This window comes from Geotrypetes seraphini, chromosome 16, assembly GCF_902459505.1.
Source record: "Geotrypetes seraphini chromosome 16, aGeoSer1.1, whole genome shotgun sequence".
NCBI classification, from domain to species: Eukaryota; Metazoa; Chordata; class Amphibia; order Gymnophiona; family Dermophiidae; genus Geotrypetes; species Geotrypetes seraphini.
Genome location: NC_047099.1, coordinates 39,822,836 through 39,837,281, shown reverse-complemented (window position 1 = coordinate 39,837,281; position 14,446 = coordinate 39,822,836). Strand labels below are relative to the sequence as shown.

At 43.1% G+C, this 14,446-nt stretch overlaps 1 protein-coding gene across 5 annotated transcripts; it reads left to right on the top strand.

Annotated features, from left to right (window-relative positions):
• Nucleotides 1–10,840: 10,840 nt before the first annotated feature.
• On the top strand, nt 10,841–13,483 carry BOLA1 (bolA family member 1). 5 transcript variants are annotated; one of them, XM_033925180.1, is made up of 2 exons: nt 10,841–10,965; nt 12,827–13,483. In XM_033925180.1, the coding sequence occupies exon 2, from the start codon at nt 12,848–12,850 to the stop codon at nt 13,280–13,282; it is 435 nt and encodes a 144-aa protein (XP_033781071.1). In that variant the 5' UTR covers nt 10,841–10,965; nt 12,827–12,847; the 3' UTR covers nt 13,283–13,483. The 5 variants fall into 5 exon arrangements, with proteins under 5 accessions (XP_033781071.1, XP_033781070.1, XP_033781072.1 ...); XM_033925179.1 differs by having other exon boundaries at nt 10,958–11,056; XM_033925181.1 differs by lacking the exon at nt 10,841–10,965 and adding an exon at nt 10,972–11,060.
• Nucleotides 13,484–14,446: the final 963 nt, after the last annotated feature.

The window sequence follows — 14,446 nt, the reverse complement described above, 5'->3', positions numbered from 1 at the left end:
TCTGTATCGGCTGCAATATGTATGACTACCTCCCTTCGGGGATCCAGGCATACAATTGCAATCGATGCATGGAGATGGATAGCTTGAAATGTCAGGTAAGACTATTGGAAGGAACAGTGATGGAACTCGAAGACAGAATCCGAGCACAGGAGAAGATGCTAGTGGAGTACAGCCCAAACGACGAGGTCAAGGAACTAGAAATGTTCATAGAGGAAGCTCATCAGCACCACGTAGAGATCCCAGGGCTGGAAAACTGTACTCAGGAAACCGATGTGAGGAGAGAAGACACCCATGCAAACACAGAAGAAACCGAAGACGAGGTAGGAGACAACCGCACATCAGGAGGAATAGTGAGAGCACAGGAAGACATCGCCCCACCCAAAGAACAGGAAACAAGTTCAAGAGTATCATTGGAGGAAGAAGACTGGCCCTACTCCAAGGACGTGGACCTACGCCCCCCAAGGAATCCCCGAATAAAGAAGATGGGGATCATCGTAGGCGACTCCATTATACGACATGTGGACAGCCACACCGCAGGAGGAAGAGAGGACAGAGTCGTCACCTGTCTGCCTGGAGCAAGAGTGAAGGATGTGACCAACAGGATCTCCAGGATCATAGATGGCGCACGGGGAGAGGACACCGCTGTGCTTATCCACGTGGGAACAAATGATGTGAGCGGGCGGAAGTATGACAGGGAAGAGCTGAAGGGCCAGCTCCGCTCACTTGGAAGAAAACTGAAGATCAGGGAGGTGAAGGTGGCCTTCTCTGAGATCCTCCCAGTACCAAGAGCGGATGGAAAGAGACAAGGGGAATTGCAAGTAATCAACGCCTGGATGAGACGATGGTGCGAAGAAGAAGGCTTCGACTTCGTGCGCAACTGGACGGCGTTCTGGGGAAAAAGCAAGTACTACAGAAGGGACGGACTACACCTCAACAAAGAAGGAGCAAGAGTTTTGGCAGGCAACATGAAGAAGGCAATCGAGAAGGCTTTAAACTGAAAGATAGGGGAAAGCCGACAGTCGACCACCGGTCGATGGCACGGATAGCAGGATGCCCCGACGAAGAAGCCAAGGAAAACTACTCCTACACAAGAGAAGACGACCTCATGGCAAATAAGGGAGAAAAAGCAGGAAGGGACAAATCAGACACAGGAGGGGACGACCACACAGCAAACAAGGGTGATAACACAGGAGCAGTTAAGGATATCGTAATTGAAACTACAGGGACGGCCAAGAGTAGAAGGTCCAAAAAGGTAACACGTAGGGAACTTAGATGTATGTATACGAATGCTAGAAGTCTAGGTAACAAAATGGGGGAACTAGAGACAATAGCAAGACATGACATATTGGATATCATTGGCATAACAGAAACATGGTGGAATGAAGAAAACAAATGGGACACAGTACTACAGGGATACAAGCTGTATAGAAGAGATCGAGAAGGGCAGAAAGGTGGAGGTATTGCTCTATATATTAAAGAGGGAATAGATTCTGTTGAAATGGTTACAACAGAAATGAAAGAGAAGCTTGAGTCACTCTGGATCAAGATTCCTGGTCAATTTGGAGCAGATACGAAAATTGGCCTTTACTATCGTCCCCCAGGACAGGCGGAGGAAACTGACTCAGAAATGATGGAGGAAATCAAACAAGAATGCAAGACAGGCAATGTAATTATATTGGGAGACTTCAATTTCCCAGGGATAGACTGGAAACTAGCAACCTCCAACTGCGGCAAGGAGGCCAAGTTCCTAGAGGTGCTAGGGGATTGCTTCCTGGAACAAATGGTAAAAGAGCCGACAAGAGGCAACGCCACCTTGGACTTGGTCCTAAATGGCCTCACGGGACCGATAACAGTAGTGGAAGTCATGGTTCCACTGGGAACGAGTGATCACAATGTAATTAACTTTAAACTTGACATCGGGAAAGGGAAACATGCCAAAACCTTAACCACCACATTGAACTTTAAAAAGGGTAAATACGATAGCATGAGAGCCATGGTAGAAAAACGACTCGAAAAGAAGGTGGACAAACTTGAAACGGTAGATCAGGCATGGTCCCTACTGAAAAATACTATCACAGAAGCACAAGATCTCTACATTCCAAGGATTTCCAAAGATCGGAGATCAAAGAGCAAAAGAGAACCGGCATGGCTTACCAAACAGGTGAAGGAAGCCATAAAAGAAAAGAAGGACTCTTTCAAAAAATGGAAATACATAAAGACAACCGAAGCCTGGAACAAACATAAAGATGATCAGAAGAAATGTCACAAGGCGGTGAGGGATGCAAAACAGGAATATGAGGAAAAAATAGCCCAGGAGGCCAAAAACTTCAAGCCCTTCTTTAGATATGTGAAAGGGAAAAAACCTGCAAAAGAGGCAGTCGGACCCTTGGACGACCAGGGAAGAAAAGGGTACATCAAGGAAGATAAACAAATCGCAGACAAACTAAATTCCTTCTTTGCGTCCGTCTTTACGAAGGAGGACACCTCAACAATACCTGAAGCGGAGAAAGTGTTTGCAGGAGAAATAGAAGACAGCCTCACCACAGTTGAAGTGGACTTAGACCAGATATACTATCAGATCGACAAACTTAAAAGTGACAAATCCCCTGGACCGGATGGAATTCACCCGAGAGTCTTAAAGGAATTGAAGGTTGAAATCGGAGAGTTATTGCAAAAACTTGCAAACCTGACAATCAGAACTGGACAGATACCGGACGACTGGAGGATAGCGAACGTCACCCCAATTTTCAAAAAAGGATCGAGAGGGGAACCGGGCAACTATAGACCTGTGAGTCTTACGTCTGTCCCCGGCAAGATGGTTGAAGCACTGATCAAGGATAGCATGGTCCGGCACTTGGACGCACACGACTTGATGAAACCCAGTCAACATGGATTCAGGAAAGGGAAATCATGTTTGACGAATTTACTCCAATTTTTTGAGACCGTGAACGAGCAAATTGATAGTGGGAAGCCGGTGGACATAATATACTTGGACTTCCAGAAAGCGTTCGACAAAGTTCCACACGAAAGACTTCTCAGGAAACTACAAAGCCATGGCATAGAGGGGGATATACAAAGATGGATAGGCAAATGGCTGGAAAACCGAAAGCAGAGAGTGGGCATAAATGGGAAGTTCTCCGACTGGGAGAAAGTGACTAGTGGAGTACCCCAGGGCTCGGTACTTGGGCCGATCCTTTTTAATATTTATATCAATGATCTGGAGGAAGGAACATCCAGTGAGATCATCAAGTTTGCAGACGATACAAAACTATGCCGGGCGATCAGATCGCATGAGGATAGAGAGAAACTCCAGAGCGACTTGTGTCGGTTAGAAACATGGGCGGAGAAATGGCAGATGAAGTTCAATGTGGAGAAATGCAAGGTAATGCATTTAGGCAATAAGAATAAGGAATACGAGTATACAATGTCAGGTGCAACTCTGGGGAAGAGTGAACAAGAAAAGGACCTGGGTGTACTGATAGATAGGACCCTGAAGCCGTCGGCACAATGCGCGGCAGCGGCAAAGAAGGCAAATAGAATGTTGGGCATGATAAAGAAAGGAATCTCGAGTAGATCGGAGAAAGTTATAATGCCGCTTTATAGGGCAATGGTCAGACCACACTTGGAATACTGCGTCCAACATTGGTCTCCCTACCTAAAGAAGGATATAAAACTGCTGGAGAGGGTGCAGAGACGAGCAACAAAACTGGTGAAGGGTATGGAAAAACTGGAATACGAGGACAGACTTATAACACTAGGATTATTCTCCCTTGAGAAAAGGAGACTGCGTGGGGATATGATCGAGACCTTCAAAATACTGAAAGGAATCGACAAAATAGAGCAGAGAAGATTATTTACATTGTCCAATTTGACACGGACTAGAGGACATGTAATGAAGCTAAGGGGGGACAGGTTCAGGACTAATGTCAGGAAGTTCTGCTTCACTCAGAGAGTGGTTGACACCTGGAATGCCCTCCCAGATGAGATTATTGCGGAATCGACCGTCCTAGGCTTCAAGAACAAACTAGATGCATATCTCCTTAAGAGAGGCATGTAAGGATATGGTGGACTATAAATTACAACAGGTGTACACCTGGCAGGGCCTCCGCGTGTGCGGATCGCCGGACTTGATGGACCGAAGGTCTGATCCGGAGATGGCATTTCTTATGTTCTTATGTTCTTATGAATAAAAGGATGAGAGGGAGAAATGTTGAAAGAGAGAGACGTCACTGTTCTCTGTTTTAAAAGCCGTTTCCATTAATTTACTTACCACAGAAGTCAGACGTATTGGCCTGTAGTTCTCTACTCTTTCCTTACTTCCGCTTCTTTGCCTACATGTTGAGATCTTGCAACATACAGTCAACACATGAGGGAACTTGGATGAAGCCTTCCTACACTATTCACCAGAAAAGTACCTTAAATGAATCTGTAGCCTTTTTAGAACTTGCAGTGCACTCAAAAACCGACTTATTGTAAGGGCTCTTTGCAAGGATGTGCAATTTTGTATTGGATAAGACCTACATTTTTGGATGGCATCAGCCTTATCTCCCTGGAAGGCCTGAGTTTTAGTTGCCAGCTTATAGAATTACCTTCCTCGTGCCTTATAGTGGAGGGAGTTGGCATCATGGTGCAGGATTTCTACTAAGGCTCTGTTCCATTCTGCGTTGTTACGAACCAACAATGTGGAGTAGTTAGAAGGAAAGTGGGCTATTGTAGGGATAAAGCAGAGAAACCCTCTTGTGTCAAATAGTGAAGGTGGTGAGAATTTACATTATAATAGTAAAAGGCGTTGGAAATGGCAGGAAAGGATAAGTTGATAGATAATCAATTAGTGCTGTTCAAATGAAGATGCCTGCTGGCTTACTTCACTCAGGCTCTTACAATGGGTCCTTCTTTTTTCTCTTCTAAGTGTTGGTCAGTCTGCTTGTCCGTCAGTTCTGTGTGATATCTCTGGGGGGGGAGGTTATGGCTCTTGGGCAGATCCCTGTGCGGTTTAGGAATGCTGCTGGACTCTTTCAAGGCCTGTTGAATGCTTCTGCTCGGAGAGCTTCATAATGTAAGAATCTTTGCCTGACAGCCAGAAGCTAACATCACAGCAAGCAGATGCCGGGCATTTTCTGCTCAAATGGCTGGGAACAAAGTAGGGATAGATAGGCAAAACAGGAGGGGGGAGGGGGTTAGGTGCATCCACATTGGTCATTTTTTATGTCGCTCCAAGGGGGGTAGGGAGGGAGATGCAGTACTTTTTGTTTCATTATGGCTCATTTTTTATGCATGTTACTTACAAACAACATCCTATAAAAACAAAATGATTTTTTCTTTCTAATTTTTAGGTCCCTTTTGAAACAAAATAGAATAATCCTGTTTTTCATTCCATTTCAAAAATGAATGTATTCGTAGCATGTGTGCGTGTGTTTACCTGAAAACAAATGGAAAATCTATGGGAAGAAGCATACTTTTCCTTAATAATTCAAACATCCTTGGCCATTATCCTGGGACAGACTGGAAATCAAATCTGAGTACGGAACATCTCAGACAGAATCCCTGTGTTTGGCTCGCTCTTAATCAGGATAATTTGCTTGAGAAGGAGAAAACGTTGTCAGCATATGCAGCCCTAAACAGTTTAGTGACCATGGCCAGATTTATGGATAAGCTAGACAAACTACAGCTTCGGGCTTCACTAGCTTGAAAAGACTATTAAACCTAAAATGTATTTCTAACCTAATTGAGGGGGGCCTCTTAAATGTCAAAGCTTAGGGACCACAATATGCATAAATCTGGCCCAGCAATGATCTTCTGGCAAAGTTTCTAATCTACTTGTGAAGGCAGGAGGTTAAGTGACCAGTTTTCACAAAGAATTAAGGGTATGGAAGTGGGGTCATCAGATGGAGCATGGTTATGTGCTCTGGAAAACCTAAACAAAAATCCTCTCCTAAGCTTGAGATCACATGGAGATGTTTTTCCAAGATAGCTCAACCAGTTCAAGAAAGGCACTTGCTTGGGGTTCAAAGATGAGTGATGCCACTGAGGGAGAACCTCAGGGTATGCATGGCTTTGGCTGGGCCCATGCTCTAGACCCCAATGTGTCTAACAAGGACTCTGAGAATAAAGCAGAGCTGGAAAGTGGGATTTTGGAATCTACCCTTCAGGTAGCCAGGTCTATGGCTTCTCTTTTTCAATCTAATGAAGAAGCAGCTCCAACTATGTGGCTACAAGAGCGATCATTTTATAAAGGTCTTACCTCCACCGTAAAGATTTACAGAGGCAGGCCTGGTATCAAACTTCACACAGTATTCAAGGTGCAGCCGTACCATAAGGGCATTATAACATTTTCATTTTTGTTTTCCATTCGTTTTCTGATAATTCCTAACATTCTCTTTGCTTTCTTAGCTGCCGCCTCACATTGAGCTGAGGATTTTAATGTATTCTCAACAGCTTCTTGTTAACAGTAAAATAAACGACCAGATTCTTTTCCCCAAAAACTATAAGGTTTGCTTGCCCAGTTCTTTGCTCTTGTGCCTCGGTCTATTTTGCCACACTTTCAACTTCAGTGTCAATTGGATCAATTAATTATGTGTAATAAGGAAGGGAATGAGCCAGCAGGAGGGAGAGGAGAAAGCATGCTGCAGTTAAAAGGAAGCCGGGAGGGGGGTGGGGGGTGGTAAAGATGTGGGAGAAGCAGTGATCTTGTGAGTGTCCTGCAGGCACACACCTGGTCTCAGCTCATGTTACCCAACCCCAAAGCCCAGGGGTCAATGCCTGACCTTTACTAGGCCTGGCAGGTCTGTGAAGCCAGCCAGTTGGCCTTCATCTCTCCGAGGCCTAGGTAACTCATAATTAAGCCTGATTAGGAGCCCTGCTCTGGGGCACAGAGGACACATTCCTGAAGGCTTTCAGCAAATCAATTACCTCTGGATTTTTGGCAAGCCTAAATCTTGGTCTTTTCCCATTCTCGACACAAGCTCTGGGCCAGCTGAAATCTCCTCTGGGCACTGTCATTCAGAGAGAGAGCGAGAGAGCCTACACGCTTCTTGTCAGAAAGGGTGAAATTGGGATGTTCAAATCTTATATTTCACATGTGAATCCCAAGCAGGAATTCGAAGGGACTTGTGGTGGTCTAGAAAGCTTACACAGAGCATCTCTGCATCATTCCTCTGTTAATTCAAAGGAAACTATTACAGCCTGTGGGAAACTGGTCACTATTCTGGATTTCTATGTATAGTGTGGTAGGATCTTGGTTTCCTAATCTGATTGTGGTTTGTCTTATTATTAATGTTTAAGTGCTTCTTTTTCTTTTTTTTTTTGTTTGCTTCTTGCTATTATTTTCTTATTTAATTCCCTCTAAATGAGTTCCACAGGATGCCATAACACATTCACTGCTGTTCACTAACAGTTTCAGGGCACTGGAAGAGCAGAGCAGAACTGGCAACATTAGAAGCATGACGGCAGATAAAGGCCAAATGGCCCATCCGCTGCATCCACTGTCTCCTCCTCTCCCTATTGGCTAAGGCTCTTCACATTTGCATCTTCTCTTCCTATAGGCTGCATTGTGAGGTCATAGAGCTTTAGGGTTATAGAAACATGATGGCAGATAAAGGCCAAATGGCCCGTCTAGTCTGCCCATCCGTAGCATAAACAACATCCTCCTCTCCCTGAGACATCTCATGTGCCTGCTTCACGCTTTCTTGAATTCAGAAAGTCTTTGTCTCTTCCACCTCTACCAGCAAACTATTCCATGCATCTACCACCCTTCGTTCCTTAGATTACTTTTGCGCCTTATCACCTCTTTAACTTCATCCCATGCCCTTTCAGTCAGGAGTTTCCTTTCAATTGAAAGAGACTCGCCTCATTCGTATTTATGCCATATATTTATATGTCTGTATCATATCGTCCCCTCCCGCATTATACATGTTGAAGTCTTTGAGTCTGCCCCTATACCCCTTATGACAAAGACCGTCTTCTTCTGAACTGACTCCATCCTGTTTATATCTTTTTGAAGGTACAGTCTCCAGAATTGTACACAATACATATTCTAAATGAGGTCTCACCTGAATTTTATATAGAGGCATCAGTACTTCCTTTTTCCTACTGGCTGTTCCTCTCCCTATGCACCATAGCATCCTTCTAGCTTTCGTCATCATCTTTTCAATCTGTTTGGCCACCTTACGATCATCACATAATATCACACCCAAACCTCGCTCCTCTTTCATGCCCAAAAGTTCTTCACCCTCTAAACTGTACTTTCCCCTCAGGTTTGTGCAACCCAAATGCATGATTTTGCATTTCTTAGCATTAAACCTTTTCAGACCACTCCTCAAGTTTCACTAGGTCCTTCCTCATGTTATCCACAGCATTAGGAGTATCTACTCTGTTGCAGATTTTGGTATCAGCCGCAAAGAGGCAAATCTTACCAGACAGCCCTTCAGCAATATCACTTACAAGAATATTAAAAAGAACAGGCCCAAGAAACAAACCTTGAGACACACCACCTTTAGTCCCATCCCCCTTCCAATAACTGTGATTAAAAGTGTCCTAATGCAACAACATTTTAAATGTTTAAAAAATAAAGTTTTAAAAAGGCATCCTTCATGCTCATTCTTTGAAATAACAAAAGCAACAGTGCTTACATTTCTATGGGGTATGTTTACTAAGGATCACTAAGCAGTTAGCACAAGGTTTAACGTATACTGCCCAATGGCAGCAGTAAATTTTTTTTTTTAAAAACCCAGCCAGTGGGTTATATATCCAGCACTAACAGCTCAGCAGGGGTTGGGTAGAGAGTGAGCGTGGGCTAGAACAAGAGTGGTTTGAATTGAGGCTGTTTCATAGAAGGTGCTTGGAGCATTCGGATTGCCTGACCACTAACTGACCCTTGACAGACAAAAGGCTGAAACATGGGCAGCATCCAGTTCTCGACAAACTGTGCGTCCTTCCCTACACTTCTTTGGCTTGATATTCCTCCTGGGTTGAGAATCCCCTCCGTTCTTTTGATTGTTCCAAGTGTGAAGCCAGCGGAAAGCCATTTCTAACAAGGAAGGGAACCAGAGGAGAAAAGAGCAGAAGTGGGTATTACTTAGTTATTTGTTTGATTTTCTAGCTCACCCTCCCAAAAGAGCCCAGAATGGGTTATAAGTTTACAGACATAATGAAGGTTAGCAACAAGGTAGGCACATTCTTCATATAGTAGTGAGACCATTTCCATAGACAGCGCTATGTACAGCAACAGTAGAATCATTTCTATACACAGCATAAAAGATCAACTGTTAACTTGTTTACAACTTATAACATCTGGTCTCTTCCAAAATGCATAAGAAGAGCCTTACTGGGTCAGACCAATGGTCCATCTTGCCCTGTAGCCCATCTTCACGGTGGCCAATCCAAGTCCCTAGTACCTGGCCAAAACCCAAGTCCATGCTACCAATCTAGCGCAAGCAGTGGCTTCCCCATGTCCGGTACAAATGAGAACAAAGACCAATTATTTGGATACATGTTTTAAGAACTTTAATTGAATAGATTCCTGCACCTTGTAAATTTTTCTGCAGTTTGGTTTTTGTTTTTTGCTTTGCATCCTCACTGTAGTTCCCGTTGGTTGTTTTTTGCTTTCTCCATGTCTTTCTCAATAACAGACAATGGACTTTTCTTCCCCGGAAAATGTCCAAACCTTTCTTTTAAATTCGTATTTTCAGTATCTTGAGACCCCAAAACCCAACCCAAACTCAATCACAATACACTTGTGTACAGAGGCCAGAATACCAGTCCTTTAGTAGGCAAAACATCTCTGCTCATCAATGGGAAGAGCCAGTTTCACAACATCAAAAGACCACAGTATTCTAAAAAGCACTTTACCTTGGTGGACATTAAAATAGTTTGCATTTAATTGTTTGCTGGTATCCGATTTGCATACACAACAGTTTGATGCAATGTGTGTCAGTCTGAAGCAGTGTTTGAAATTCTTTGTTCTTTTCATTTCAGTTATTACATGCAGAAAGAAAACTATATAATATCCAAAACAACCTCTTAAATTAAAATGAGACAAACTAGAGAGATAATAACTACATGAGATGTGAAGAATTTCTTATAAATTCACTTCTATATTCTCATCTTTATTTTCATACTAATATAGGGCTCCTTTTATCAAGCTGTGCTAGGTTTTAGCACGAGCCGGCATGGTAAATGCTCCAACGCTCATAAAACTCCTAAGAGCATCAGAACACTTACCTTGTCAGCCTGTGCAAAAACTTCTAGTGCAGGGATGTCAAAGTCCCTCCTCGAGGGCTGAAATCCAATCGGGTTTTCAGGATTTCCCCAATGAATATGCATGAGATCTCTTAGCATGCAAATAGATCTCATGCATATTCATTGGGAAAATCCTGAAAACCCGATTGGATTCCAGTCCTTGAGGACCGGAGTTGCCCATGTCTGGTGTAAACCGACGCGATTTCATGCATGCTATAGATCAGGGGTGTCAAAGTCCCTCCTCGAGAGTTTTCAGGATTTCCCCAATGAATATGCATGAGATCTATTAGCATAAAATGAAAGCAGTGCATGCAAACAGATCTCATGCATATTCATTGGGGAAATCCTGAAAACCCTCGAGGAGGGACTTTGACACCCCTGCTGTACGTGTTCATTTGGGTGAGGTAGTGCCAGGAGAAGAAGGGGTAGAACAAGTCTGCCATCTGCCGGCTATGGGGCTCATTGCATCCCTTTTCCCAAAACTCTATAATTATTAGTGTTCCGAGTCCTGGAGAACTGGAAGTACGGAGCCTCGAGCAGGCCAGAACTCAACGGTCAAAGGCGCTGCCTCGCGCTGTCAATTTCCTCCTCAGGTCGCCCAGCGCTCCGGGATTTGTAGTTTTCGAAACTCCTTCCTGTCCGGCGTCAGGAAGCGAGCAAGTGGGGGAAGAAAACTACATATCCCATAACGCTACAAGCTCCGGAAGCCGGAAGTGTTGGTGAACCTCGGTACTGGTGGTGTTTTAAATGTTTATTAATGTGGCTTCTAATGGCTTTATTTAATAGCTTCGTTTTTCCTACGCTGTGCAGCGGATTCCGAGCAAGTATAGACTGGGGGAACCGGATTTGGCGAGTCGTCCCCTGGAGTGGGAAGTTAGGAGGGAGTAAATCATTAGCTTCTTTCTAGAGCTTTGGGTTTCTGGCCCAGAAATAGTGAGGAAAAAGGATAATTTCAATTAAATCAGTAAGATTGGGCAGACTGGATGGACCATTTGAATCTTTATCTGCCCTCATTTACTATGTTATGATTTAAAAAAAAAAAAATAATAATCTGCCATGAAATTATCATACCAGATTCTCCAGGAATAGGGTTACCCTATGGCTCCAGAAAAAGGAGGATGGCTTGAGACATTTGGGTTTTACTTTTATTAACATGGAAGTAAGGAGGACAGATTGAGACATCTGAGTTTTTTTTAAACCCAGATGCCTCAATCTGTCCTCCTTTTTCTGGAGCCATATGGTAACCCTATCCAGGAAATTAAGAAGTACCTTGAATTAATCCTAATGGGGGGTGGGTAGGGTTACCAGACGCCCATATTTCCCTGGACATAGCCAAACCTTTTTTAAACCCTGCTAAGCTAACTGATTTCACTACATTCTCTGGCAACGAATTCCAGAGTTTAATTAATGTAATGTAATGTAATTTATTTCTTATATACCGCTACATCCGTTAGGTTCTAAGCGGTTTACAGAAAATATACATTAAGATTAGAAATAAGAAAGGTACTTGAAAAATTCCCTTACTGTCCCGAAGGCTCACAATCTAACTAAAGTACCTGGAGGGTAATAGAGAAGAATATTACACGTGTGTGAAGAAATATTTTCTCTGGTTTGTTTTAAATCTACTATGTAGTAGCTTCATCGCATGTTCCCTAGCCCTAGTATTTTTGGAAAGAGTGACCAAGTGATTCGCATCTATCCTTTCCACTCCACTCATTATTTTATAGCACCACTGAGCCGTCTCTTCTCCAAGCTGAAAAGCCCTAACTAACCGCTTTAGTCTTTCCTTATGGGGAAGTTGTCCCATCCCTTTTATCATTTTTGTTATTCTTCTCTGTAACTTTTCTAATTCCGCTATATCTTTTTTGAGTTATGGCGACCAGAACAGCACACAGTATTTGAGGTGCAGCTGGACCATAGAGCGATACAAGAGCATTGTAACATTTTCATCTTTGTTTTCCGTTCCTTTCCTTATAATTTCTTACATTCTATTTGCTTTTTTAGCAGCCGCCACCGCCGCACATTGAGCTGTTTCAACATATCCTCCACAATAACACCTAGATCCTTTTCCTGGGCAGCAACTCCTAATCCAGAACCCAGCATCACGTAGCTATAGTTTGGGTTCCTCTTTCCCACATGCATCACTTTGCACTAGCAATTACCGCCGCTGCTGGTGCTAAAACCCACGCTATGTCTTTGTAAAAGAGGGGGTATTTTAGTTGAGAGGGAACTGTTTGGCAAGCAGGCCTGTTTTGTTTTGTTTTTAGTTTCTGTATATACAGTAAATACAAGAAAAGTGTACATTTTAGTATGTTTTAATTGTGTGTCATTAGTTATTATGAATGTTGTTATGTAACCTGCTCAGAACTGGATGTAGTGGGCAAAAAAAATGTTTTAATAAATAAATAGTACAAGAGTCGATGAGGACTTCAGCCACAGGGCAAAGCTGGACCTCAGGGGAGGGCTTTGACTTAGGCTGTTTTTCTTTTATGCAAAACATTGACAAGTGCACATACTTTATTTATCTGGGGGCTGGAGGAATTTTTGAAATGTTTATCAAAGAAAGTACTTTTATTTTTATATTTTTCAGCTTTGGAAATTTGTCTTTCTGATGTTACATTCTCGCCTGCTGTGGATTTGCAGGGCACTTCCCAGTGCTATCTCTCCTTCTGGGAATTATTCCATAGCATTCTCGGGCATGGAGAGACCAGTGGAGTCCTCTATCCGACTCAAATTGACCCAGAGCCTGCAGCCTGTCCACTTGGAGGTCCACAATGAGAGCCATATGCACGCGGTCCCCAAGGGGTCTGAAACTCACTTCAGGGTAGTGGTTGTGTGTGAGAAATTCAGTGGGATGTCCCTGATCCAGAGGCACCGGCTGGTGAACGAAGCCCTGCAGGAAGAGCTGGCTGGAGCAGTCCATGCCCTCTCTATCTTAGCAAAGACTCCACAGCAGTGGAAGGAGAACCCTTCCGTAAACCAGAGTCCCCCCTGCCTGGGAGGATCTAAATACGACCAGCAGATGGCTAGCAAACTTAGTTACTAGGCTTGGTCAGGACAGAAGGAACTTTATTTAATTGATGCTAACTTTCCATCCAGTCTTCTCTAAATAAGTGCAGAATTCCAGAATATGGCATTGTTAGTGGCTATATCTATGTTCCATATTAAAACATTGGATAATTAGAATTATTATCTTCCTTATGAGATATGCTTATGCTCTGTTGCATATTAAAATCGCTTAATTATTGGAATTACTCTTTTCTGTGAGATGTGCTCATGCTCTTGCCCCATTTGCCACCATGTTTTGCTCTCTGGTGTTATCATCTTGTCTTGTCCCACTTTATCTAATCACCCACTACTCGAGTGCACTCTTTTGACAGAATAGTCCTATGAAGAAAGAGCAGATGTTTGAGATAGGAAGAGGAAACAACCATTTAAAAATCACAGGATGGAGGAAGGAGACCGTTGATATTTTTAGAGCACTTGAACCAGTTCCAAAACTGTTTAGCTATGTGCAGTAATAAGAGAGGCATATAAAACTCAAATACAAGAAATCAATGCGTTGGTTTGACAGGGTAAATTTGTAACTTGCATAGTTTTCCTGCTTTATGTAATATAATTAGAAACATCGGTTATATAAGAAATCAATAAAAAGGAAAAAAATAAGAGTTGAGAAGCTGAGAGAAAGTCCAATGGATCTTTAGGTTGCTTGACTGATGGCATATGCAATAAGGGAACAACCAGGGCCATCAGTTGTGATGCACTGTGACGTACTCTCAATACGGGGGAAGTCATGAGTCGCCAACCTCCAGAAAAAAAGCTGTCCTAAAGGGAGAAAGTTGTTGGAAAAGCATCTGCCATCCCCCCCCCCCATATTGATGACATAACCTAGGTGATAAGATGTGATAGATGAAAGATCTAGGTAGATATTGTGTCCTACAAACAGCTAAGACATAATTTGTTTTCCCAGACATCTTAATGGTGTGGATTAAGAAATCTTTTAGAGTGGAATGGAAGAGTAGTCTAGTCACTGGAAGCTTCAGGCTCACAACTAAGAAACCTAGATATTTCCTCTGATCTTGAGCTAGTCATTAACCCTTCATTTCCTTGGATAACAGATAGACCCTCTACCTGGAGGTGTAGCCTATTGGTTAGAGCAGCTTGCCAAAAACTAGGGAAGTCAGGGTTCAAATCCTGTGATCTTGAGCAA

What these genes read in the sequence shown, in the direction of transcription:
- BOLA1 (XM_033925179.1), top strand. Translation starts at nt 10,994, where the DNA reads ATGTGGCTTCTAATGGCTTTATTTAATAGCTTCGTTTTTCCTACGCTG. An exon ending in CGCTGTGCAGCGGATTCCGA is followed by an intron (nt 11,057 to 12,826) that starts GCAAGTATAGAC and finishes TATATTTTTCAG; the next exon opens with CTTTGGAAATTTGTCTTTCT.